Source organism: Sceloporus undulatus, chromosome 6 (assembly GCF_019175285.1).
Source record: "Sceloporus undulatus isolate JIND9_A2432 ecotype Alabama chromosome 6, SceUnd_v1.1, whole genome shotgun sequence".
NCBI classification, from domain to species: domain Eukaryota; kingdom Metazoa; phylum Chordata; class Lepidosauria; order Squamata; family Phrynosomatidae; genus Sceloporus; species Sceloporus undulatus.
Window position 1 is genome coordinate 153,422,334 of NC_056527.1, and position 24,926 is coordinate 153,447,259.

The 24,926-nt window shown below is 44.0% G+C and overlaps 1 protein-coding gene across 1 annotated transcript; it reads left to right on the plus strand.

The window, feature by feature from the left end:
• Positions 1 to 10,198: 10,198 nt before the first annotated feature.
• LOC121934838 (synaptotagmin-11-like) lies at positions 10,199 to 24,055 on the plus strand. The gene is made up of 5 exons (XM_042475724.1): positions 10,199 to 10,337; positions 17,759 to 18,666; positions 20,025 to 20,190; positions 21,032 to 21,198; positions 22,697 to 24,055. The coding sequence occupies exons 1-5, from the start codon at positions 10,199 to 10,201 to the stop codon at positions 22,856 to 22,858; spliced, it is 1,542 nt and encodes a 513-aa protein (XP_042331658.1). The 3' UTR covers positions 22,859 to 24,055.
• Positions 24,056 to 24,926: the final 871 nt, after the last annotated feature.

Genomic DNA, 24,926 nt, shown 5'->3' on the forward strand with positions numbered 1-24,926 from the left:
AGAGCACAAAACCCAAAATTCTACTAAGTGTACAAATTGAGTGAATATTATCCAAAGCTGCTTGGTTTACATAATAAGATTGTTTTTTGCAAAATTTAGAATGGAAAGGGTGGAAGCAGTCAGTTGTTTTTCCCAGACATTTTTTAAACAAGCTGTTTGGGGCAACGAATCCTGGAATTTCTTGGTGTGATGCATTTGTTTTTAAAATCTGAGTCTTTTCTAATCATGTACAGAACAGGAGTGGAAAGGCAGAGATCTTAGGCATGTGTGCTTAAGAAGTGCTGAACCTTCTCCGCACACACCACTTGACCTTCTTGTAGCCTTTCTCCTCCAGCACCTTTCTCCCAGCCATCATCCTTGCAGTAGTGGCATTTGACCCATAAGAAACAAGATGGGATGAGTAGACAATGGTGTTACCACCCCTATGCTCAGGTGTATTAGGGTGCTTCTTCCCTTGGGGAGAAAAATCACGCCACTGCTTACTTCATTTGTGATTTCAGGGAGATCTGAGTTAAAAACAAATGGTTCTTTGACCCATCAAAGCCAGTTTGGCCTGGCTGTACTTGGTAATTTCTTGCACAGAAAGCTGGTTGGTTCACTGTGACAGCCTCCCATGTTACAAGAGCATTCAAGCCTGTAAGCTTCTCACACAGCAAAACTGGAACAAAGCAAGGAAGTGAAACATTCGCTTGTATCCAGTTCAGGGAAAAAGGATAGCTTTGGGGAATTGTGACTATATAGATATATAGATATATATAAAGAAATATGTATACCTCGTGAAAATAAGCTGCAGCATCAGACTCGGACTGTTTTTTTGTGTGTTTTCTGGGTCAGCCACTTTAAGACTGTGAACATCTTGTTCCCTCCCCTTTTGTTGATGATGCTGATGGTTTTGGCCAAGTCATGTACCTCTTTCTGCTCTGCTTGTGCGGGTGCTTTTTTTGGGGAGATAGTTCAGGAAACCAGCAGGAAATTGTGAACTTGGTGGGGGTACGTGGGTGGGGGCCTTACCACTCTACCTCTCCCTGACTCGGAATATTAAAAGATTGTATGGCACTCAGGGCTTTTGATATGATGGGAAGGGCTGTTTCACCTGTGGCAGTGGGTTTCATGTTTGCAAATGGTGATTCTCTCCCCAGCCCCCCTACTCTGCTGGACTTGTGAGTAAGGGCCTGCTCATGACATGCAGAAACCAAACTCTGCACTTTTGGTGTACAAAGCATGCGCTCATTGACTTGACTCCAGAGAACATGAAAGGTTACAAGCATGTATGATGCTGCCTTTTACTATGGAGCTTGGAAAAAATAACTTTTTGGGGATGCTGGTTCCCAGAATCCCCAAGTGATGCGAGGAGTCGCTGTCTGATAAAGTGGCTTTTCCAAAATCTACCCTACACTGTAGGTACATTGGGCCCAGAATGAGAGTCAACACTTTTCAGCAGCTGGCAGAATTCTTTCCCCGCATTGTACCTGAGATCCAGCTAGCTGGCAGGTCCAGAGAACAAACCCTGGACCTTCAGCATGGAAAGCAGTGTACTTGTTCACTGAGCTGTGGCCTGCTCTCGAAATATTTTCCTCCTGCTCGTTTTATTTTGTTCTTGGTGATTTGGCAAACCCACTCCAGTGCTTTCTGGTGGCACCAGAAGACATTCAGGACAAGGTCCCTTCAGCCATTTGGGTGGAAGGGAAGGAACTGTCTCCCAGTTTTAGACTCTCAGGGTCCTCCAAGCGAATGGGTTGATGCATTACATCAGTGGTTCCCAAACATTTGGTCCTCCAGATATTTTGGACTTTATCTCCCAAAATTTCTGACTGTTGGCTAAACTGTCTGGGCCTTCTGGGAGTTGAAGTTCAAAACCTTTGGAGGCCCAAAGTTTGGGAATCGCTGCATTAAATGTGCATGCAGCCTTTTCTGACTTATGCCAACCTCTTCTTTCCAGCGAGATACTAAGGAAAGAGGAAGGTGTTGCTCTTAAAAATCATCCCCCTTCCCATCCGGCAGCAGCCTTGCAATTAGTATTTTGTTTCGTTTTTGTTTTCTTAACTATTTAAAGGAAGAACTAAAATGTGATAGCCTAGATGGTGAATAAATACCTCAGACGTCTCCTTCCAGCAAGTGTCTGTATATGTTGTTGGTGGATTTTTTTTTCTATCTTACATGTTACCTGAATGTTTATATTCCAATAAACTTCTACCTCTTCATATGTTGGCTACACCTGTGTTCCTCTTGGCGCCTTTTGTTTAGCTCTGCTGAAGGTGGGATGTTGGCTCCACGTTTCATTTTCTTGGCCTCTAATTTAGTTTCCAAGAAAAGCAAATGGAGCTGGGTTGACCAGAATGGTAGAGCCTTATCAGTTGGAAACCCCACATGCTGCTAGACTACAGCTCCTATCATCCCTCAGTATTGACCGTGACGGAGTTTATTCAGGAACCAGGGATGGGGTGGGATTTGAAAATCCCAATAATAAGTTGCCTTATAACCAGATCAAGCTCCTTGTTCAGTTATCTTTCATATATATAGGGGTAAAGAATTTCAGAGAGAGCCAGCATGGCATAGTGGATTGAGTCTTGGACTATGACTGGAGGCCAAGGTTCAATTCCCACTTGTCCATGAAACCCACTGAGTAACTTTGGGCACGGCACACACTCTCAGCCTCAGGGGACGGCAATGGCTAACCTCTGAACAAATCTGGCCAAGAAAATCCTATGATAGGCCTGCCTTAGGGTCACCATAAGTTGAAAACGACTTGAAAATAGTCACAACACATATACACACACATACAAAAGAATGTCAGGCTCTGGGCCCAAATTTGGCTTTCACGGTCCCTTCTCACAACACTGTCATTGGGTGTTTTCCTGGATTTGTATAGAATTTTCCATCATTCTAAAAGGTTGCTTCACCCCTTTTGCAACTGGCTAAGACCACCACTACAATGTGACCCCTAGGAATTCAAAGATATAGCCGTGATAGTCTGTGGAATCAATATGTAGAGGTCTTGTAACACCTTTGAGACTAACTGAAAGAAAGAAGTTGGCAGCATGAGCTTTTGTAGACTTCAGTCTAGTTCCTCAATGCATCTGAGGAAGTAGACTGAAGTCTACAAAAGCTCATGCTGCCAACTTCTTTCCTTCAGCTAGTCTCAAAGGTGCTGCAAGAACCCCCAGGTTCTCTGAAACTGAATTCATCCCTTGGGCTGAAAGAGGTTTCCATCCTTGGTCTACTCTGGCTGGCAGCAAGGTGGAAAGGAATCTCATCATTTTCCTACCCAAGCCTTTTAGTGGGCAGTAACCACAATTACCTAAATACTCTAAAGGCACCAGAACTTGTCTGATGTTTGGAAACTAAGCAGGTCAGCCCTGGTTAGTATATTCGTTAAATAGGCTATATTTCAGAGGAAGGGACTGGCAGAACTAGTACCTTCCTCTATACAGAACCCCTGTATAGTTCTTAGGCAAGGAATACCTCTTGAGAAAATCCTATGAAATTCATGGGGTTGCCATAAGGCAGTAGGTGACTCGAAGGCACACACACATATATATACAGTATATATGGTACTGATGAGACACATCATGGTGTAGTGGCTTAAGTGTTAGAGTAGTATTCAGAGGGGCCATTCACATACACATGGCACTAGAATTCCACTTTAAATGTTGTAATTACATCCTATGGAATTCTAGGAGTTGTAGTTTAGCAAGGGACATTTAGAATTCAGAGAGCCCTAGTAGCTCACCAAAATAAAGACCCCAGGATTTCACAGAATGGAACCATAGCGGTTAAAATGGAAATATAGCACTCTTAAGTGTGAAAGTGGTGTAGTGGTTTGAGTGATGGACTGCAACTTGAGAAACTAGGTTCAGTTTTCCACTCTGCCATGAAACCCAATGGGTGCCCTTGGGCAAGTCACACTCTCTCAGCCTCAGGGGAAGACAATGGCAAACCACCTCAGAACAAATCTCGCCAAGAAAACCCCATGATATGTTTGCCTTGGGGTCTCCATAAGTTGGAAACTACTTGAAGATACACAACAACTGTGTAGTGTGAATGGGAGCCAGGAGACCAGGGTTCAAATCCCCTTATAGCCCCACTGGGCAGCCTTGGGCAAATCGCGCTTTCTCAACCCAAGAGGAAGACAACAGCAACCCTCTGAATAAATTTTGCTAACAAAACCCGCTTGAGTCCATGAATAAAGACTCCGTGGATACAGAGGGCCGACTGTACATCTCATTTTGGAATCCATTTTCACAAGATCATAAAATGGACCCAGATACTGTGCAATTGGGAAAATTCCTCAAAATGCAAAGCCATTTCATAAGGCTAAAAGAGGTGAAAAACAGCTGGACCCAACTCTGCCTTTCTGCAAAAACCAAGCTCAGGATGGTTGATAAGAATAAGAATGTCTCCTTTCCTCTAGCTCAGCTTTCCCCAACCTGTTGCCCTCCAGATGTTTGGAGTACAGCTCCCATCGTCCCCAGAAAACATGTTGGCCAGCTGAGTTCTTTGATGCCAATGTGGTTCCCAAACCAGGATCCTCCAGATGTTTTAGACTTCAGCTCCCAGAATTCCTGACAATTGGGGTTCTGGGAGTTGAAGTCCAAAACACCTGGAGAAGCAAAGTTTGGGCACCATTGAGCTAGAAGATCCTAACACTTTTTCTGCACCATTGTAGGCATAGTTTAACTGGATCTGGAATTCGAGCATGCAAAAATAACAGGTGATCCAAAACTGTACAGAAGGGCTCACTATTTCGTAAAGATGTTTTCCCCCTTTCCTCCTGTAATGGATTTTGTCTCGGTGGTGAATTATTTATTTGTGTTGCTAAGACTGCAGCTCCCCTCTTAAGCCAAATGCTGGCACAGATCCTGGCTACTGTTGGCTATGAAGGAACCGGTTCCTAAATCCCTTCCTAACAGAAGGACTGGTGCACTGTTTACACGAAAGACCACGAAAAGGAGTGGTTCTTCCGGTTATTAAACCAGTCTGTCAGTTGGATGGGAACTGGATGAAACTTAACATCACAGTTAGGTTTCAAGGGGGACGTATAGAAGGCCCTGATCGACAGCTGTGAGTATTTTTTAATACAATTGATGCAGCAAGAATAATCTCAGTTGGGTTTTTTTCCATTATTAATTTTTATTTTCCATATTCTCGCGCATGTACGCATCTTTCCATGCCTATTTTGTCTTCACATCTTTACAACATAATTCTAGGACAACACTTATCCTTTCAAACCTTAGCTAGTTTTTGATCATTCCATAAAACCCTTTGTATGTTTAGGTAAGGCATGCTTTCGCTCTATTCTTTCCCACTCCTTTCTATCCGCAATATTTCATTGAAGTGTACAACATTTCAGTGTAAAATCCTACCATATAAATAAAATTGTTTTTGCAAGTATTGTTTTGCAAGTTCTATCACTTATTGATGTAATATAGCATAGTATTTTTATTGTTTTTCCTTTGCCTTGTAACCTGCCTTGATTCCCTCAAGGAAAAGGTGGGCTATAAATAAATTTTATTATTATTATTATTATTATTATTATTATTATTATTATTATTATTATTAAATCTATTTCTATATCTTTATAATCTGTTTTGGAGTAGTTTATTTTGGAGACTATGGGCATCAAACTTCAACTATCACACCTCAATTCTCACATTATTCTTCTGTACTGAGAATAATCTCAGTAGATTTTAAACAAAATGGGATAAGGGAAATTTTGGCATTCCTTCTTAGGATTTCATCTTCTGTGGATAACCAAACAAAGCCATAATAGCAAGGCATCCAGAAAGTTAAGTTTCACATATGGCATTGCAGTTGTTACAATACTGTACCACCATCTGAGTTCAAACTGGAATTTGGAAGCATTGTTTTAAAAACTCCAATTCCCCAAATTATCCCAGATAGTATTGCCAGAGGATGGGGATGCCTAGTAGTTGTAATCCAAGAAAGTAACTTTGCCAAGTTCCTGCTCCAGTCCCTGTTTGTCCTTCGAACAAGTCCTATTACTCAGCCTGGCCTCCTTTAAAGGTTAATGGGAAACTAAGGCTGTATCTGCACTGCAGAAATAATCCAGTTTGACACCACTTTGACTGCCATGGCTCAAGGCTACGGAATTCTGGAATCTATAGTTTGCTGTGGCACCAGAGCTCTCAGACTAAATAGCTAACAAAACTATACCTCCCAAATTCCATGTCATTGAGTCATAGTAGTTAAAGTGGTGTCAAGCTGGATTGTTTCTGCAGTGCGGCTGCAGCCTAAACTAGCATGATGTAGTGGTTTGAGTATTGCATATGACTCTAGAGATGAGGGTTCGAATCCTCACTCAGCCACGGAAAGAGACTGAGCGGCCCTGGGCAAGACACACTCTCTCAGCCTCAGAGGTAGGCATGGGCAAAAAAGCCCTCTGCAAAGATCTTGCCAAGAAACGCTGTCAGCCGGAAATGACTTGAAGGAACACAACAAGAAGACTGGTAGCAGAGAAGAGCTGGGTATGCCAGCCTTTCAATTTCCAGGTGTGTTGTACTCAAATCCCACCCAACACAGCCATCTGAGCTGCAGTGGATGGGAGAAATAGTGCAACAGATCTCAAAAGTGTGCATTGGGGGAAGCCTCCTATATGCCATCCTAAGTTCTTTGCAGGAAAAGACCGGATGGATATTATATATAACTTTTGTTTGGGGAAAAAACAAAACTTCCCCCAACTCTTATCTGTTTGAGCTCAAACTCTCTCCAAAAGCAGCTCAGGGTGACAGGCATTCCCCCTTTTATCCTCATAGCAACCCTATGCTCTAGGGTTGCCACAATGAAAACTGGAGAGAGCTCTTGTACATTTCATGGTCCTGCAGAAGAGGGAGATTCAGCAGGTCTTGTTTCTTACCTGGTTGCATGATACCTAACACCAACTTAAATTCCCGCTTTGGAAGGTACAGAAGCCTTTTCTCATTTTCATTCTGGCAACCCTATGGCTGCCTGCTTTTTATTCAGTAAGATAAGCATGTTTTCATGTTGACCCTGCAAACTTTATAACAAATCCGTTGTGATCTAACACTCTCTGAAGACTGTCTTGTTGTTGTTGGGTGCCTTCAAGCCATTTCTGACTTACGGCAATCCTATCATGGGGTTTTCTTAGGAAATTTCTTCAGATGGGGGTTGCCATTGCCATCTTCTGAGGCTGAGAGAGAGTGACTTGCCTAAGGTCACCCAGTGGGTTTCATGGCTGAGCAGGGAATTGAACCCTGATCCCTAGAGTTGCAGTCCAACACTCAAACCACGACGCCACAAGACCCTGTTACCTCTGTTTCCAGAAATGGAGCCACGTAAGTCTCTTGCAACATAAAAAGGACGAAGGGGGCAGAGAAGAAGAAATGTGGCCGCACCTTTATGATTTTTATTTATTTAATATGGCTTTTAATTTTGCATGCGCTTTCACGGATATAAGCATCCACTTCTTTGTATGATGCAATATAGAGTACTGTACGGTACAATACAGTACAGAGTACTGTATCCTGCAAAAATAAAAACCAGTTCATCTTAAAAGATGCTGCCATACTTGTTTCTTTTTTCTTCTCCATCTTCCTTCCTCCTTTTTTGACCCATTTCCAGTTTGTTTGCTTGTGACAATTCACAAACCATAACACAAGATGGCAGCAAAGGTGGGGACCTGAACAACTGAGAACGAGAGATGCAGCTCCATTCCTGGCCTTATTCCTGGATTTCTGTCTAGGAGATATTTAGATGGGTTTTGCTGCGATGGAAGGAGAGGGGACTGTGGATGTGTGTGCCTTCAAGTTGACTTAGGGCAACTCCATTAATTTGATAGGTTTTTCTAAGGCAAGATATACTCAAGAGGTGGTTTTGCCAGTTCCTTTCTTTGAAAGATACATACAGCACCAGACGGTGAAGATGAAATACCATTTGAAGGTATTTCTCAGACCCTAGGTCCCTTGCCACTTCTGCTGAGCTGCATGGGACCCCTTGAGTTGTTCCTGTTATTAACTGCCTTCAAGTCGATCTTGATTCATGGCGACTCTGAGGATGAGACATCTCCAAGACCCCCTATCTTCCATTACTCTTCCCATTTTCTGCAAATTCATGCCTATAGAGTCATCCATCTAACATGTGGCCTTCTTCTCTTCCTAATTCTCTCCATTTTTCCCAACATTATTGTCTTTTCTAAGGAGTCGTGTCTTCTCATGATGTGGTCAAAGTACGAGAGCCTCAGTTTAGTCATTTCAGCTTCCAGGGAAACTTCAGGCTTGATCTGCTCTAGGACACATTTATTTGACTTCTTGGCTGTCCATGGTAAGTAACCTCAGCACTCTTCTCCAGCACCATCTCAAATGGATTGATTTTCTTTTTGTCCATATTCTTCATTCTCCAGCTCTCGCATCCATACATAGTACAATCAGCCCTGCTTGAAAATATTCCAAATACATATATATAAATTCCAAATAGCAAACCTTCATTTTCCATTTTATATAAGGGACACCATTTTGCTATGCCATTATATTTAATGGAACTTGAGCATCCACGGATTTTTGTTATCCATGGGGGATCCTGCAACCAAACCCCAGCGGATAAGAAGGACACATTGTAATGGGGAAAACAATTGCTTGTACGATTCTGACTTTTGTGCTCAGTTCTATATCTTTGCCCTTTAGGACCTTTTCTAGTTCTTTCACAGCTGCCTTCCGCATTCTTAGTCTTCTTCTGATTTCTTGACTGCAGTCCCCATCCTGATCAATATTTGATCCAATGTATAGGAACCCTTAATATTTTTATGTCCTCGTTGTCTAGACTGAACTTGTTAGGATCTTCCATGGTCATTATTTTTGTTTTCTTTATGTTCAACAGTAAGCCTGCCTTTGCACTTTCTTCCTTGACTTTCCTCAGTAGGGACCCCTTGAGACCACATTTTAATCTAAAAACTAACCTCGCTGCCACCTCCCCATAAATAACCTATTACACTTTTGCAATGCATTGGGACATTTCCAAGGATTCCACTGGTATTTGCAACTAGCCAAGCTAAGGCATATGAAGAGGAGTGCAAAGAGGCAGAGTACTTTAAAGAAAAGCTTTATTCTAACTAAAGGGGTTCTAGAACAAAAGGCTATCACTACGTTCATTGGTTGTCTCCCATCCAAGCGCTAACCAAGGCTGACCCTGCTTGATGTCCAAGATCAGACTAGATCAAAACAGGCACAAAAGGAGTGTTTCAAGAGTGGTGAAGGAGTGTCTTGCCATGCCTTTGATTTCAGGAAGAAATTTCACAATTCACCTGATTCCTGCTTTTCCTTTTTACTCAGTGACTTGTGGTAGATCAGCAAGTGCTGTTGATGCCCAGTCATTTAATAACAGTAGGCTGAAAATGATTCCTCTCCCATACACAACTGAAAGGTTGGAGATGTTGGAGGGGGGGATAGAATCATAGAGTTGGAAGAGATCCCAAGGGCTATCCAGTCCAACCCCATTCTGCCATACAGGAACTCACCATCAAAGCACCCCCAAAAGATGACCATCCAGCCTCTGTTTAAAGACCTTCAAGTAGGAGACTCTATCACTCTCTAAGGGAGTGTCTTCCACTGTCCAACAGCTCTTACTATTAGAAAGTTCTTCTTAATGTTGAGGTGGAATCTCTTTTCCTGTAGCTTCCATCCATTGCTCTGGGTCCTATTCTCTGGAGCAGAAGAAAACAAATTTGCTCCATCCTCAATATGACACCCCTTCAAATACTTAAACAGGGCTATCATATCACCTAACTGTATCTTCTACAGACTAAACCAGCTCCCTAATTCTCTCCTCATAAACCATGGTTTCCAGACCCTTCCACCATTTTGGTGACCCTCCTCTGGACACGCTCCAGAGGGTTGGGGTAACTGGGATTTTTTCATGGAAGGTTCTCTTCGTCTCTCGTGCTCCTAAAACAAATCCCAGTGCATTTTGTTGTTGACCGCATCCATCCCTCCTCCTGCCTTTCTCGTGTGGGAACCTGTCCTTTCCTGGGATCAGAGGGGAGTAAACATTGCTGAATATTTTTTCCATCTGTTTGTTCAGCGCTGCGAGCTTGGAGTGCTTTCCTGGCTTGTCTTTATCAATGCCACTCGAGATCATTGCCACAGTCAAACACCTGCTTCTCTGGCTCTCGGTGGTTAGCACGGCTTGGAATTGCATTCCTCTCTCTGGACCCCCTTTCTCCCCTCATATGCCTCTACAGCTACATTTTCAGACACTTCCTTTCTTCCTTCTTAACCAGGACTTCTTCATGCCTGCTGCACTGCCAAGGGCACTTCTGGACTCCTCCGTCGTCTCATCTTACCTTAGGAGCACCTTTGGAGAAGCAGGTAAGTCAGGATGATAAAGTCAGGATGGAGAAATGACCAGGGTTAGGGTTTATTTGGGGGACGGTGGGATGTTATCCAGGGAAGACGGTGAGACTAGTGCCCTTGTTTGAGCCTCAGCTTAAAAGAGAATAAACAAAATATATCATTTCCCTTTCCTTTTTGCAAATCAATAAAGTCCACTGATTGAGTAGCTCTTACTGTTAATAAACAGTGTGGCGTAGCGGTTTAAGTGTTGGACTATGACTCTGGAGACCAAGGTTCGATTCCCTGCTCAGCCATGAAACCCAGTTGGTGACCTTGGGCAAGTCACACTCTCTCAGCCTCAGGGGAAGGCAACGGCAAACCTCCTCTGAACAAATCTTACCAAGAAAGCCCCAGGATAGCACTGCCTTAGGGTCTTGATAAGTCGGAAATGACTTGACGGCACCCAACAACTAACTGTGGTTGGGTCTACCTATAGGGTTTCACTTCTTGCCTATTGCACACACTCCTATTTATGCGTGCGCATGAACAATAAAAGTGTTTTTGACTGGTGTGCCCTCAGCCATTAGTACACCTGCAGCTGCTGATCTGTGTTTTAAACAGTCATAGCACATGATTAGACCATTTTCTTTTCTTTTCTTTTTTCGGTCTAATGTATCATTAACCAAAAGAACAAATGAGTGTCACAGATTCTGGAATCAGTAAAAGACAGGCTAATCCAATTAATAGAGCATGTCCCCAATACAGAAAAGTTTGGGTGCAAACTTGGTTGCAAAGAACTCGTAGGGGTGATACAGGTGTATCCCTGTTTTTATCAGCAAAAGTATACTGATTTTACAGTAGTACATTTAGGAAACTCAACCTGGCATTTGTGGGGCTCCAACTAGACCTCCCATCCAGGTTGGAGGCACAGAATCATTAAATCATTGCTCTGGAAGGGGCCTCAAAGGCTATCCAATCCAACCATCTCCTATGCAGGAACACACTACTAAATCACTCCCAAAAGATGTCCATCCAACCTTTGTGTGAAGATCTCCCATGAAGAAACTATCACACTTGGAGGCACTCTATTCCACTGCTGAACAGTTCCTATGGCAAAGAAGATCTTCCTAGTGTTCAGGTTCCTCATGTTCATCTGGCTAGACAACAGTTCGTGTGAAAGGGATGAATTAGGAGTCTTAGTACACCTCAAGCTGAACATGAGTCAAGAGTGTGATGTGGGTATGTTTCACCTGGAGAAGAGAAGGATGCAAGCTCCAGGAAAAGAGATTCCACCTCAACATTATGAAGAACTCCCTGACAGTAAGAGATGTTTGACAGTGGAAAAGTGGAGAGTGGTGGAGTCTCCTTGTTTGGAGGTTTTTAAACAGAGGCTGGATGGCCATCTGTCAGAGAGGTGCTTTCATTGGGTAAATGTGAGTCAGCTGGGTGAAAACTATTTTTGCACTTTGAACTCTGTTTGCAGCAAGTGAAATAGACTGAGGACAAAGGAGGGAGGAACTGGGACATTTTCAAAGCCACTCAAAAAGTGGGATGGCACAGGATCCATCAGGAAGATCCCTGGTGCTAGAGAGGCATCTTAGGAAATGTGAGTTTTTTATTTAAAAGGTTACTATTGCTGGTTGTTGACAAGGGATTTGAAGGAGCAGCAGGTGGGTCATTCTGCTCTGTGTCTTTTTTGTTTGCCTGCAAAAAGAGGCTCTGTTCCTAAGAGAAGAAGAGGGAGCTTTGTTTGAAAGGAGTGTGGGGAGGGGAAAACTCCAAAAGTGCTGGGTTACCCACAGGAATGCAGCTGGCACAGGTTGGCTGTCCTACATCAGGCGCCTTGGCAAACAGAGGCAAAAGCAAAGGATGAAGGCAGTGGAAGACCCGGGGGGACAGACTTTCTCTAGACAGAGAAAATCTGCCACAGGGAAAGAGAAAAAGAGAACATCCAGGCTTCCTGCTCTGGCGAAGAACTCCAAGGAAAGAGCCTAGTTTTACCTTGAAAAAAGTAAGCAGATAGAAATAGGATCTCTGTGTGATTTGTTGCTGTGAAAGTTTGATCTTTCCTCACTGTTCAAAGATATAGCCTTGTTAGTCTATAGAATCAGTACATAGAGAGATCTTGTAGCACCTTTGAGACTAACTGAAAGAAAGAAGTTGGCAGCATGAGTTTTGCTAGACTTAAGTCTACTTCGCCAGATGCATTACTTCCTCAAATGCATCTGAGGAAGTACACTTAAGTCTATGAAAGCTTAAAGCTTAAGTGTGTGAAAGCTCATGATGCAAGCCTCTCTCTTTCTCTCTCTCTCTCTCTCTCTTTCTTTCTTTCTGTTAGTCTTCTTGCCATGTCATCTTCACAACAACCTTGTGAGGTAGGCTAGGCTGAGAGATGGCAAGCGGCTCAAGATCTGCCCCATGGAATTTGACATGGCTGTGCAGAGATTCGAATCTGGGTCTTCTCTAAGTTCTAGCCCAGGGATTCCCAAACTGGAATGTCTGCACCCCCAAAGGTTGCGAGATGGAATTTCAGAGGGTGCAGCAAACATAGTTGTGTTAACCTGGATTCAGTTTTCGTTTGTCAGTCAAGACAAAGTCTTGGAGTCACCCGAATCCACAGACAGACCTGTGGATCGCAGTCCAGCAAGGAAGTTTCACGTTTTGACAAAATCATGAATGGGAAGCAGGAGCAAAGAGGTCATTGAATTTCATGTTCGCATAAATTGGGGTTAATTTTACTATTTACCTTTTTTTGTGTGTGAATAAATTAGAAACTAGTTGCTCAACTTAGATTTGCATTTTATGCACCGAGTTAAAAGCTTTTTTTAAAGTTCAGTTTGTTCATCCGCATTACTGTATGTAGTTCAACTTGGGATACAAACATTAGAAACTAGACTTCTTCATCTTTAAATGTGATATTGCTTTTGTAGGGGGTGCAAATATTAATCAAACATTTCTCCTTTTGCTTGAAGGAACAAAAATTGTTTAATGGGAATGTAGAATATAAGGCATTCAATGTCATGGTGTAGTGGGTCGAGGGTTGGACTATGACTCTGGAGACCAGGGTTCAATTCCCAGTTCAGCCATGAAACCGACTGGGTGACCTTGGGCAAGTCACATGCTCTCAGCCTCAGAGGAAGGCAATGGCAAACCTCCTCCGAACAAATCTTGCCAAGAAAACCCCAGGATGGTGGCCTTAGGGTCAACATAAATCAGAAACGACTTGAAGGCACACAACACACACACACACACAAAGTTATGGCCCATTGAAATAACTGCTGTATGGCAAGTCAACATATAAGCAAATCCAGTTTATTCAGTGAGTCTAGAATCATGGAATCATAGAGTTAGAAGAGATCCCAACAACCATCCAGCCAATCCCATTCTGCCATGCAGGAACTCACAATCGAAGCACCCTGAACAAATGGTCATCCAGGCTGTGTTTAAGGACCTCCAATGAAGGAGACTCCACTACCCTCCGATGCAGCATATTCCATTGTCAAACAGCTCTTACTGTCAGGAAGTTCTTCCTAATATTGAGATGGAATCTCTTTTTCTGTAGTTTGAATCCATTGCTCCATGTCCTGTTCTCTGGAGCAGCAGAAAACAAGCTTGCTCCATCCTCAACATGACACCCCTTCAGATAGTCTCCTCTAGTTGGAGCTTGCAATAGGATTTTGGCTCATGTGCACCTGTGTGTCACCAGTTTTAACATGGGAAGCCACCAGTCTCTGACGTTCTTGGAACATTTGTTCTCATTGCACCATTGGTAATCCAGCTTTGCCCGTGGGCATTTTGGTAATTCCTTCCTCCTCAAAAGCATAAGGTTATTCCAGGTGAATTCTCCTGATGCCACTGGGACCCAGCCATCGTGACGGCTTTAGAAACCACAAGGGAAAGATCAGATTTGATTTTTAAAAATATCTTCTTTGCCTTTGAGCACATAGGGGACAATTATTAACACCAAGCAATGCTAATCTGCATCCAGCGCATGACTGTGAATTTCCAGGTAGAAGGAAAAAGAGATTATGTCGGCGTCTAGGCCTTGTCAGCTGCTCTCAAAAGACACAGTGCACCTCTGGTATTGCTCCTGCCCTGTCCTTGGCAAGGCCATGTGGGTATTAGCCTGGAAACACAGGTGTCCCTGGCTCATAACAGAGCTGGAAAGTTATTTTTTTAAATACTAATTTGTTTCTGGTACATGTCCTCCAAGATTTCACCAATCAAAACCTGGCCACATGCGGAGAAGCAACATCAGAGTGTGGTCAAGATGGCAAAAGTGAGGAAGAACACACAATCTAGGAGAAGCTGCAGCACTTTGCTTTTGCCTGAGCCCACTGGGAAAGACTGGATTCTGCCACTCCAGTTAATGGAGTACAAATATCTTTTGGACTTTGAAATCTGTTTGCAACAATTGAAGCAAGTTGGGGAGCAAGGGGGAAAGTAAGAGGAGGAGAGAGAAACCAGGACATTTTAAAACCAGCTGAAAAAGTGGGATGAATTGGGTCTCTAGCTGCCAAATCAGGACTGTTGGGGGTATGCTGTTACTCAACTATGTCTGTGAAAATAGATTTGCAGCCGTTATTCATTATAATGGGTTTTGTTTTGCGCATTGCTCATTGCATTTCTGGTTACTTTACTGTCACTTTTCACTACTTAAAAGGCATGCTCCGGTGTAAGGAAAGAATGTCATAAAATGCTGGAAATCACAGTAAAAGTGCCTCTAAAATGGCTTCTGTAAAAGTAACTGGAAAATACACCAATAAAATATTTTAATCTCAATTATTAAGTTACCTCTTAAATAAAAATACAATGATCCTTAGTATCTGCTGGGGTTTGGTTCCAGGACCTCTTGTGGATACCAAAATCTGTGGAGGTTCAAGTCCCATTGAGTACAAAGATGTAGTAAAATGATGTGCCTTATATAAAATGGCAAACTCAAGCTTTCCCTTTTGAAATTTACATATTTTTGGAATATTTTCAAGCCTTGGATAGCTGAATGCATGGATGAAGAATCTGTGGAGATAGAGGGCCATCTGTATTAAGTAGAGAAAGTATTTGATTTGGGGAACAGACATTTTACTGGATAAATCAGGGCTGTATTAAGTGGCATGTCAAACTACAGCCTTGGTTCCATGTCCAGTTGTGACTGCAGGAAAGTGACACCAAAGGATGTAGGTGTGAAAGCCACCCTTTTGCCCACACATACATTCATTTACATCTACCTCCACTTCAGAGATAACGGCAAAAAAGTGGAAGAGCCAGAAGCATGTAAGCCCACTGCTTTCTCATAGTTTCCATCTCCAAAAGGTACCGTTGATCTTCACGGCTGTCTTGTCGCATCCTCTTCTTTCACCGTGTGCAAGCTCTACAAATCAGAGGGCATCTCCTGCTCTGTGTCTCTTTATACGGCATGGGTGGTGCCCATCTTTTGGCGAATGCGGGTCTTCCGATAATAACTCCACACGGCGAGGCAGAGGTGTTTCTGCATGGCCAACCTTGTCACTGCCGATGTGGAATGACAAGGTGGGGTGGAGGCGGGGGAGAGGCAAGTGAAGGGGGTCAGTTTCGGAGAGGTCATGCGGACTAGATGAGAAACTCTGCTGATGTCTTTGGAGCACAACAGATGACCTGCCGCCCTGTCTGAGATCCTGGATTATTTAAAGAGAGCTGTGTTGATCTGCACATTGGTAGGCAGACGCTGAATCCATAGCGGCCTGGGAACTGCGCCTTCCATCTCCCCAGCGATCTTGATGCAAGGGGGTGAATCGAAGGCCAAATCCAGTTGGAAACCTCTGCATCTTATATCTTTAACTCAGTCAAGTGTCTCTGAGTCTGCAAGACCTGAGCAGAGAACAGGGTGACTTGGAGATCTCTCATTCATAGGATCAACAAAAGTCAAAGTCTACTTGATGACAATTGACAAGAAGAACGTTTTCTCCAAGAGATTGATCTCCATCTTTTCTTAACCTCATCCCCAAAGAACCAGTTTTGGGCGAGAAGGACTTTCCTGTCCCAAACATTTCCTGGGATCATCTCTCCAAAGGCAGAAAGAAGCACTGCCACAGTGCAATAGGGGCAGATGGCCTTCTTCAAGGACTATGTTTATCCAGCTCTGACCTTCTGTCAGTCTGTCTGCCTCTTCTTCTTCAAGGGGATGATAGAAGGGCTGATGGTCCTCCTCTTCCTATGGTTACTAGTCCAGGTGTTGCTCAACAAGCATCAGCGAGGTTGGTACCTTTCTCTTCCCTTTGGTCTCATTGCGTGGCATCCATGTTCATGAGGGCTGATGCTGGGACAAGCTCTCTCCCCTTTGCAGTTTTCTTTTTACTTTGGTTTCGTCTTTTTTATTATCAGATTGTTGTTGTTGTTGTACAATGTTGTACATTTCTGACTTATGGTGATGCTATCATAGGGTTTATTCACGGGGGTTTACATTTGCCTTCCTAGACAGCAAGCATAGCATAGTGGTTTGAGTGCTGGACGACAACTTTGGAAACCAAGGTTCAATTCCCTGCTTGGTCTGGTATAGTCCACAAGTGCTATAAATAAAGCTTGTATGGACTTCCCCTGGAAGACTAATGGGGAGTCCTGGACTTCCAAGCAAAGCCCTGTTTGGGATCAACCTGCTTATTGACTTGAGAATCAAAAAAAGATCTTTTCAGAGGGGTGTTTGACTAGGCAGCGGTCCTTTGGTTCCTATGGCCCTGCGTCAGCAAAGCTGTAGCACTGATAAGCCCAGCTTTTTCCGTGGGTGTTATCAGTTTTGAGGTGAGGCTGGGTTTATTTTAGCTCCTGAGCTAACTTGTACTGCTGATGTAATCGTGCCACAACCGCACGGCATCCCTGTTTTTAAAGAATGGAGCACAAGATGGGGGTTAAAAGGTTTCCTTGTCCTATCTCCAATTGGTTGGTTTTTCCTTTGAAAAGGGCGTGTGGCTCCTTTGAGCCTTGGAGGTGGGGAGGTGCTGTACATGGGCATCCTCTGCCTGATGAACAAAAGGAGCATGACTTGTTGTACCAAATCTTATTGGAGCATAGTTTAAATATTCACCAGCAAAATTATGCTACGCAGGTCTGTTGTTGTTGTTGTTGTTGTTGTTGTTGTTGTTGTTGTGTGCTTTGAGTCATTTCCGACTTATGACGAACCTAAGGCCAATATCTTGGGGTTTTTCTGGACAAGAATTCAGAACCCAAAGAAAAGCAAACTCTCATTTCTAGCAAAGCTTGTAAACTTGTCCAACAGTCTTATAAGCCTGTGTTGCAGTTTTAAGATAAGCTCTGGATTTGCTCCAGCTGTTGAGTGGGGCAGGTGAGTGGACAGCCCATGTCAGGTAGTTCCTTAAGACTTGCACAAACACACCTAGCATGGCAATTCCTGACTCACATGCCCCAAATCTGACCAGGCCCTGCATCTTCTCATTGTTCTCTCTCCTCTTTCTTTCCTCTCTCTGCAGTGCATTTGCAGGTATTCCTCGGGGTGGGACTTGCCCTTCTTTGCTTCTGCCTTCTGCTTGGGTGTGCGATATGCTGGCATCAACGCAAGAAGAACCACCTCGAGGAAGGCAAGGCGCAAGCAGAGGATCGGACTCTGGTGGACTTGGGCCTGGTTTTGCCTTCGCAAGCTACAACAGCTGTGGCTATCCAGAAGCAGTACGTAGAAATAGAAGGAGATGTTCTGGGGGTGCCATCTCCCACAGCCAGTGTTCATTCTCTAGGCTCATCTGGCCCCAAGAGTCCACCCCAAAACATTCGTCGTGGCCGGGCTTCCCTCCCCAGCATCCCCATATCTCAGAAGCTGAGCCTGCCAGTCAAGGTGCCACAAGGCCGGAAGCGCCGGTGTACCATCTCTGGAGAGAGCATCTTTGGGGATGAGAGCAGTCTTCTCTCCCGCCCCATCCTGGGTACCAGCATCCCTCAGTCTTACACCATCCCAAGAGGCCTCTCTGGTGCCACTATGAAGCCAAGGCCTCACCTCCACTTCACCCTGTTCTACTCGCAAGCTGAGGCCTTGTTGACCGTGACGGTGATTGGCGTCTCCCACCTGCCCAAGGGTCTCCGGTCTAGTCGGAATTCCTATGTCAAAGTCTACCTCCTTCCAAAGTTTGTTGAGCCTCAACGTACATCCTTGTGCCGGAAAAGCCTGAATCCGGAATTTCATGAGCAGTTCTACTTTGGGCGCTACAGCCTGGAAGAGCTGCAGAGCCTGACTTTGCGTTTTGCTGTGTACGCCAAGGAGTTCCACCACCTCAAAGACTCCTTCCTGGGGGAGGTTATGTTCCCATGCGCCCAAGCCACCTGGACGCCGGGTGTTTCCTTGGCCTACACGCAGGAGCTGTCGACCACCAAAACCAAACTCAAAAAGGTGAGGGTTTGTTGTTGTTTTGCCCCGCAGCAGAAGCTTTTTGTGAACTGATCCTGTCTACACAAAATATGCTAAATCTTTAAGGTGCCACAGGATGCTCGGTCGTTTTTGTAGCTTTGTAACATGCTTCTTTGCTGGCGTCCAGTCCAAAAGTGTAGGATGCTTAAATGTCAGCACTTGATGGGTGATAATCCTTGGAATTGTTATGCAGAGCTTTAGAAACTTAGGGATTTTTAAAAAAAAGTAATTAGTGACAGTTCAAAAGTGCCAAAAGTAGTCAGTAACCATTGTAGTTACAAAGTGATGGTATGAGTTCATGTTTCTCAGAGGTAACCAGGCGCATCCACACTGCACAATTATAGCACTGTTATAGGAATTAGATATCACTTTAATGGTCAAGGCTCCATCCTATGGAGTGTTGGGATTTGAGTCTGGCGAGGGATGGAGAATTTTGTGATATACTCTCTTGAACTATAGCGTTATTGCCCTCTGCATGCGAAATCTTAATATCTCACAAAACTACAAACCCACTGGGTGACCCTGGGCTAGTCATGCTTTCTCAATCTTAGAAGAAAGCAATGGCAAACCCTCTCAACAAATCTTGCCAAGAAACCTCTTTGATAAATTCATCTTGGGGCCACCATGAGTCAGAAATGTCTTGAAGACACACAATAACAACATCCAATAAACGTCCCCTGGAAAGGAACTAGAAGGGGTCAGAAGTCCCTTAGTTTTTAAAAGTGTTTTAAAGCTGTAAAATAGTGCAATGGGTAGATCAACACTCTTGGGTTTTTCCAGGAGTGGCACCCCACAGTTGTTACTAAATGTTCTTGGTAAGGGAGGTCCAGGGGGAATCTTGGGGCATGGAGATCACAAAACTGGCCTCCAAGGGCAACATGTAGTGATCAAACTATAACTTTGCTCATCCTTGCTCTAACAGAGTACAGTATGTGTAAAGACCAATTGATGGGGAACAAGAGGGTCTAGACCACTTGCCTTGCTGTAGACTTCCTAGAAGCATCCAGCTGGCCGTCATGGAAGGTCAGAAGCTGGACTGTTGGTTTCCTCTTTCAGGGGTTTTCTTATGTTATGATGTATACATTAATTTGCAAGGGCTGGTCAACTTGTGGCTCTCCAAATACTCTGGGACTACAGTTCCCATCAGCATGGAAACCAGCATGGTCAATGATGAGGGATGGTGGGGGATGCAGTTCAACAGTATAATCTGGATGGCAATCCAAGTTGTCCATCTTTGATGTAAATGTATCCTTTCCTCTTTATACCTTTGTGTGTCTATCTGTGTATATAGCATGTGTATCAGCAGACCCGTATGTAACTTGTCTCTTCTGCCATTTCAGTGTTTCAGTTCTCAGGACATGCGCTTCTCCCCTTCATTCTCTCAGCCCAAGTCTATGGGGCAGCTCTTCATCCTGCTTCAGTACCAAGCTCTGGCCAACCGTATCAAAGTTCTGATTCGCAAGGCAGAGAATCTGGGACGGCTCACCCGCATCCCTGGCACTCCAGGTACATTTCTGCCAGTCTCAAAACTCCTAGCATTAGTCCACTCAAAACCTGAGATCAACAGCATTTTTTAAAAAAGCACCAGTAGATTCAGGGGCATCACTAGGGATGTGGCAGGGATGTGGATTGCAATGGGTGACACCTTGTTGGCGGTGTCACTTGGTACGCTGGTGGGCTGCCTTTTGGGTATGGCGGCTCTGCCATCTGGCCAGTAAAAAGAGTCACCTCCCTGTATCACCCTTTGCCACCTGGCCAGCAGCTTTGCCAGAAATGCAAAGACTGCTGAAGAGAGGAGCAGGGGTATTACGTAAAAATGATCTACATTGGATGTCAAATATACTAGGCATGCCACTGTTGGATTATTGCTGTTGTTGTGTGCCTTCAGGTCATTTCTATCTTATGGCGACACTAAAGCAAACCCATCATTTTTTTTTCTTGTCAAGGTTTGCCTTTGCCTTTCTCTGAGGTTGAGGAAGTGTTACTTGTTCATAGTTGCCCAGTGGGTTTCCATGGCCAAGTGGGGATTCAAACCCTGTTCTCCGGAGTTGTAGTCCAGCATTCAAATGACTACACCACAGTAGCTCCACTATACCACTACACTGCTAGAGACCAGTGTAAAAATGTAGAGTCCACTGTGGAACCCCAGAAGGCAGGCATTGGGGTGCAGCTAGGACTGCAGTAACATTTAAGCATTTAGAAATACAGTTGAGGCATCCAAATAAAAGGGCCAGGAACAGGTACTGAGGAAATGGGAACACAGCAAATGTAAGAATTCCAGGTGTTTATGATGCTCCGTGTCTCACCCTCCGCAATGGCTTGAACTCACACTTCCCACTTTTTCTAGACCACTACGTTGTGATCCAACTGTATCATGACGGGAAGGTCCTGGATACCAAGGAGACCAAGTCCATAGCGGGATACAATCCGGTGTGGAACACCCCATTCCTTTTCAGTATTCCTGCGGGAGACATCCAGGAACAGCAGCTGGCCTTGGAGTTCACCATCATGCAGGTAAGAGATGGGTCACTCTGCCAGCGTTTGTAGGTTGGAGGTGGAAGCCATGGAGGGTCTGGGGATTGCCTCTACCTCATTTCCACCCCAGGCAGACCCCTCTGGCCACACTTTCCTTTTTGGATGAAATGAAAAGTGAACAGAGAGTGAAGTGTTTCAGGGACTAAAACAAGGCTGGGGGAGAGATGAGACACCCCCCCTGCAAAATAGAGGGTATTTTGGAGAGAATTTCTTCCTCCTCCTTCAGCTCTTTGATGGCAGCAGTAATGTGGCAGATTGTATGGATATATTATGTATGTAGACTACATATATATATATATATATATATATATATTATCTACATAAGGAATATATCCATACAATACATATTCGATCATATATATGTATATATGAAAACACATTGATAGTAGTTATTGCTGATATAACAGCTATAACAGAATAGAATAACAGTTATTCTATTTCTTGTAAACCTTTCTTAAGGAAATATAAAAAGAAAAATTACGATTTACTTTCCCCAATTTTTTTTAACATTTCAGTCTTTCTATGCATTCTTCTAGTACGTATTCTTTCCCCTTCCCCCATGAATAATGTAAACCAACTCTTCATTCAGCAAATCCTGATATCGTCAAGCCATCAAGTCTTTGTTTCAAATAGTCCTGAAATTTATCCCAATCTTTTAACAAATTTACTATTGGCTTTACCTTCAAGTGTGCATGTCAATTTGTCCATCTCAGTAACGTGGCAGTTTGACTTGGGCAGTGTGCATTCAGGGAGGCTGAGAGACTATTTTTATTGCCCTCCTGTCTCCATGCTCAGCCAAGCTGCCACCAAAGACTAGCTTGGCAGCCTCTGCACTGCACACTCAAGCTGCCATGTTGCCACTGCTGCCAAAGAAGTGATGAAGGAGGAGTTGCTGGTGGACAAGAGAGACTCCCTTTTTCACTCCACCAGCAAAGCCACCTGACCCAGAACATTGGCACCCCTTCCCACCGGCACACTGCGCAACCCTCCTTTGAGGTGTCACCCAGTGCAGTCTGAAACCCCTGCACTCCTCCTTAGTGATGCTCCTGTGTGTGGAACTTGACCATAGAATTGCATTGATATAGGGGCATTTGTAAGACCTACAAATGCCTAGAGAATCTCTAGGAATCTCTAGGCCTTCCATTGCAACTCTGTGGTCAACTTCTGGCAGAGGTGCCCTGGAGGACCTATAGAGTTCTAGAGAGAACATATTACTCAAATCCATGACTAAGCAAATCCATGAAAGTCATATGTGGAGGGCTGACTGTAGTTATTATGTTCCTGAGCACAGCAGTTTCAGTACTGGTGCGCATGCGCTCTCACCATCGTCACTAGTGATTGGGAGTTGTCTGGGGTGGGAAAATGGTAGGAGATCCCTTCTCTCCTAAGGGAGGCTATTGGTCTCCAAGGACCTGATACTAGCACGCGCAGTTGATACTGGTATTTCTCATCTCCCTTCCCCCTCTTCTTTTCCCAGGCTCGCCTTTACACCCGCAGTTGTGTTGTGGGTCGGGTGCTGATCGGCCCTCATGCCCCAGAGATGGGGCAAGTCCATTGGAAAGAAATGTGCAGCCGGGGAAATGTGGAATCTGCCCGGTGGCACTCAATCCAACCTCCAGGCTTTCCCCTCTCCCCTTGATGCACAGACCCAAAGTTTCCTGCTGGGGCGATGTTGCCTGTTGTGTTAAATGGTGGCCATAGTGTCATGGCATGGGTGGCTCCTTGTAACATGAGAAACCCTGGAGCCGAAGGACTTTTCCACCACGGGTGGCCCAGGGGATCTTGAGAGAAGGTGGGCATTACCTGTAAGATAAGTGGAGTCCCAATGACAGATTACTTTGAGAATGAACCAGACGAGGGGAATGAGAAATCTAAGCCAGTTCCAAATGCCGTCAAGCCAATTCTGAATGCTTTTGTGTGAGGAAAATATCTGGGTTAAAAGATCAATCTGTAATCTGGAAAACGTGAGCCAAGGAAGCCGGAAAAGAGCAAGCACACCATGATTTGTGCTCCAGCACTGTATTTCTTCCTCTGCAAAGCCGGTTCATTCTCCTCAAATGCACTGACCTCAAATTCAAGATCCACTGCAGCAACTTTTTTGGAGGATTACATCATCAGCCCAACTCTTGGCCGACAGCTATAAATGAACAGAGAACTGCATCAGCAAAACTGAACTTGGACTGCATTTGCAGGCAGGCTCAAGGGACTGAAGCTGCTAGAAGTAGGATGCTGGCTGGACTATTGCTGCTGCAGTATGGATATTTTGTACCACTTGGTTGCTGCAGAACCAACTGTTTTGGAAAGGAGAATAATGAGTGCAAAGGGGGATGTCAGATTGACAATAAAAGGGACCCTGGACTGTGCAAAGTCAGTAGCCTTGTTGAAAGGCTACTTGGGGTGACTGTATCACTGGGAAGTTACCAGTTATTAATAACTAGCTATTTGGAATTGGCTTCCTTTTTCCAACTGAGAAAGGTATAATTATATTACCACTGTAACTTAACAATGATCAACATTATAACTATTTTTATAGTTACAGGATGTGGTCTTACTACACGATGGTTCAAGTGCTGGCTTATATATAACCCTGCCTTTTGCTCATTGTGAGTATTGCAATGACAAAGTCGGTGGCGGTCCTCTTGTAACGCAAGCCAGTCACTTTTAGATTTTTTTTAAAGTAGTGAAAAACCTTAGAGGAACAGCAGTGTTACTTTTTTTTAATGTACTGTAATTGTAATGGTAACTGATGATCTTGTAACCTGGAGCTATAAAAGTAACTTCCCAAACTCTGGTTGTAATGCTGAGGATAGAGGGGCACTAGAAATCCATATAGCTGTGTGTTTGGAAAAACTTTGTTTCTGTAACAGGAACATGTTTTGTATAAGTTATGTGTGTGGCTTTAAATGGGTTTCGTTACACACGTTTTCAGACTGGGTATATTTCATTTTTAAAAACATTCCACCTTCTTTCAAGGGGCTCATATGGGCATATGTCAACTTCGCAATACCCCTGCAAGGTAGGGCTATCTAAAAATTGGTGACACACTAAAATTATCCCAGTGAACTTCATGCCGGGTGAGACCTGAACACAGGTCTCCCCGCTTCTGGTCCTCCCCTCGTTTTGTTATACAAGTGCAACCCTCCAGGTATTTTTGCACTGCAACTCCCAAGATTCCTCACCATTGCTAGCTGGGACTGATGGGAGCTGAAAACCATAGATAACCAGAGAGCTATGCTATTCCTCACCACAGCATTAGACCATCCCAGATCTCAATCTGTTTTGTTACTGAGCTCTCACCTGTTCCCTAACAGGAAGACTGATTTTGGATACCTTGCCGCCAGAAATATTTTCAGACATCCACAATAGACCCTAAACTATCAGCTGTAGTCACCATGCATGCACCCATCATAGTCTCAGCCAGGTAATTTTAGACTCTAAACTTAATTGTAAAATTGGTTTGGAACAGATTTTCCCAACATGGCTCAAGATCCTACACCAAGGAGATATAGAAATGTATCACACGGGACAGAAATGGGATTTAAAAATCCGGGGAAACCTCATAAAAGTGAGTTGATTTTCAGAACGCTGGGTTAGTAAGCAATAATGTGACATTAACCCAAAGGAAAAGTCAGCAAAGCCTGCTCCTTTTTACTTTTGGGATTTTCCAAAAGTAAAAAGGAGCGGGTTTTGTCTACTTTCCATTCAGG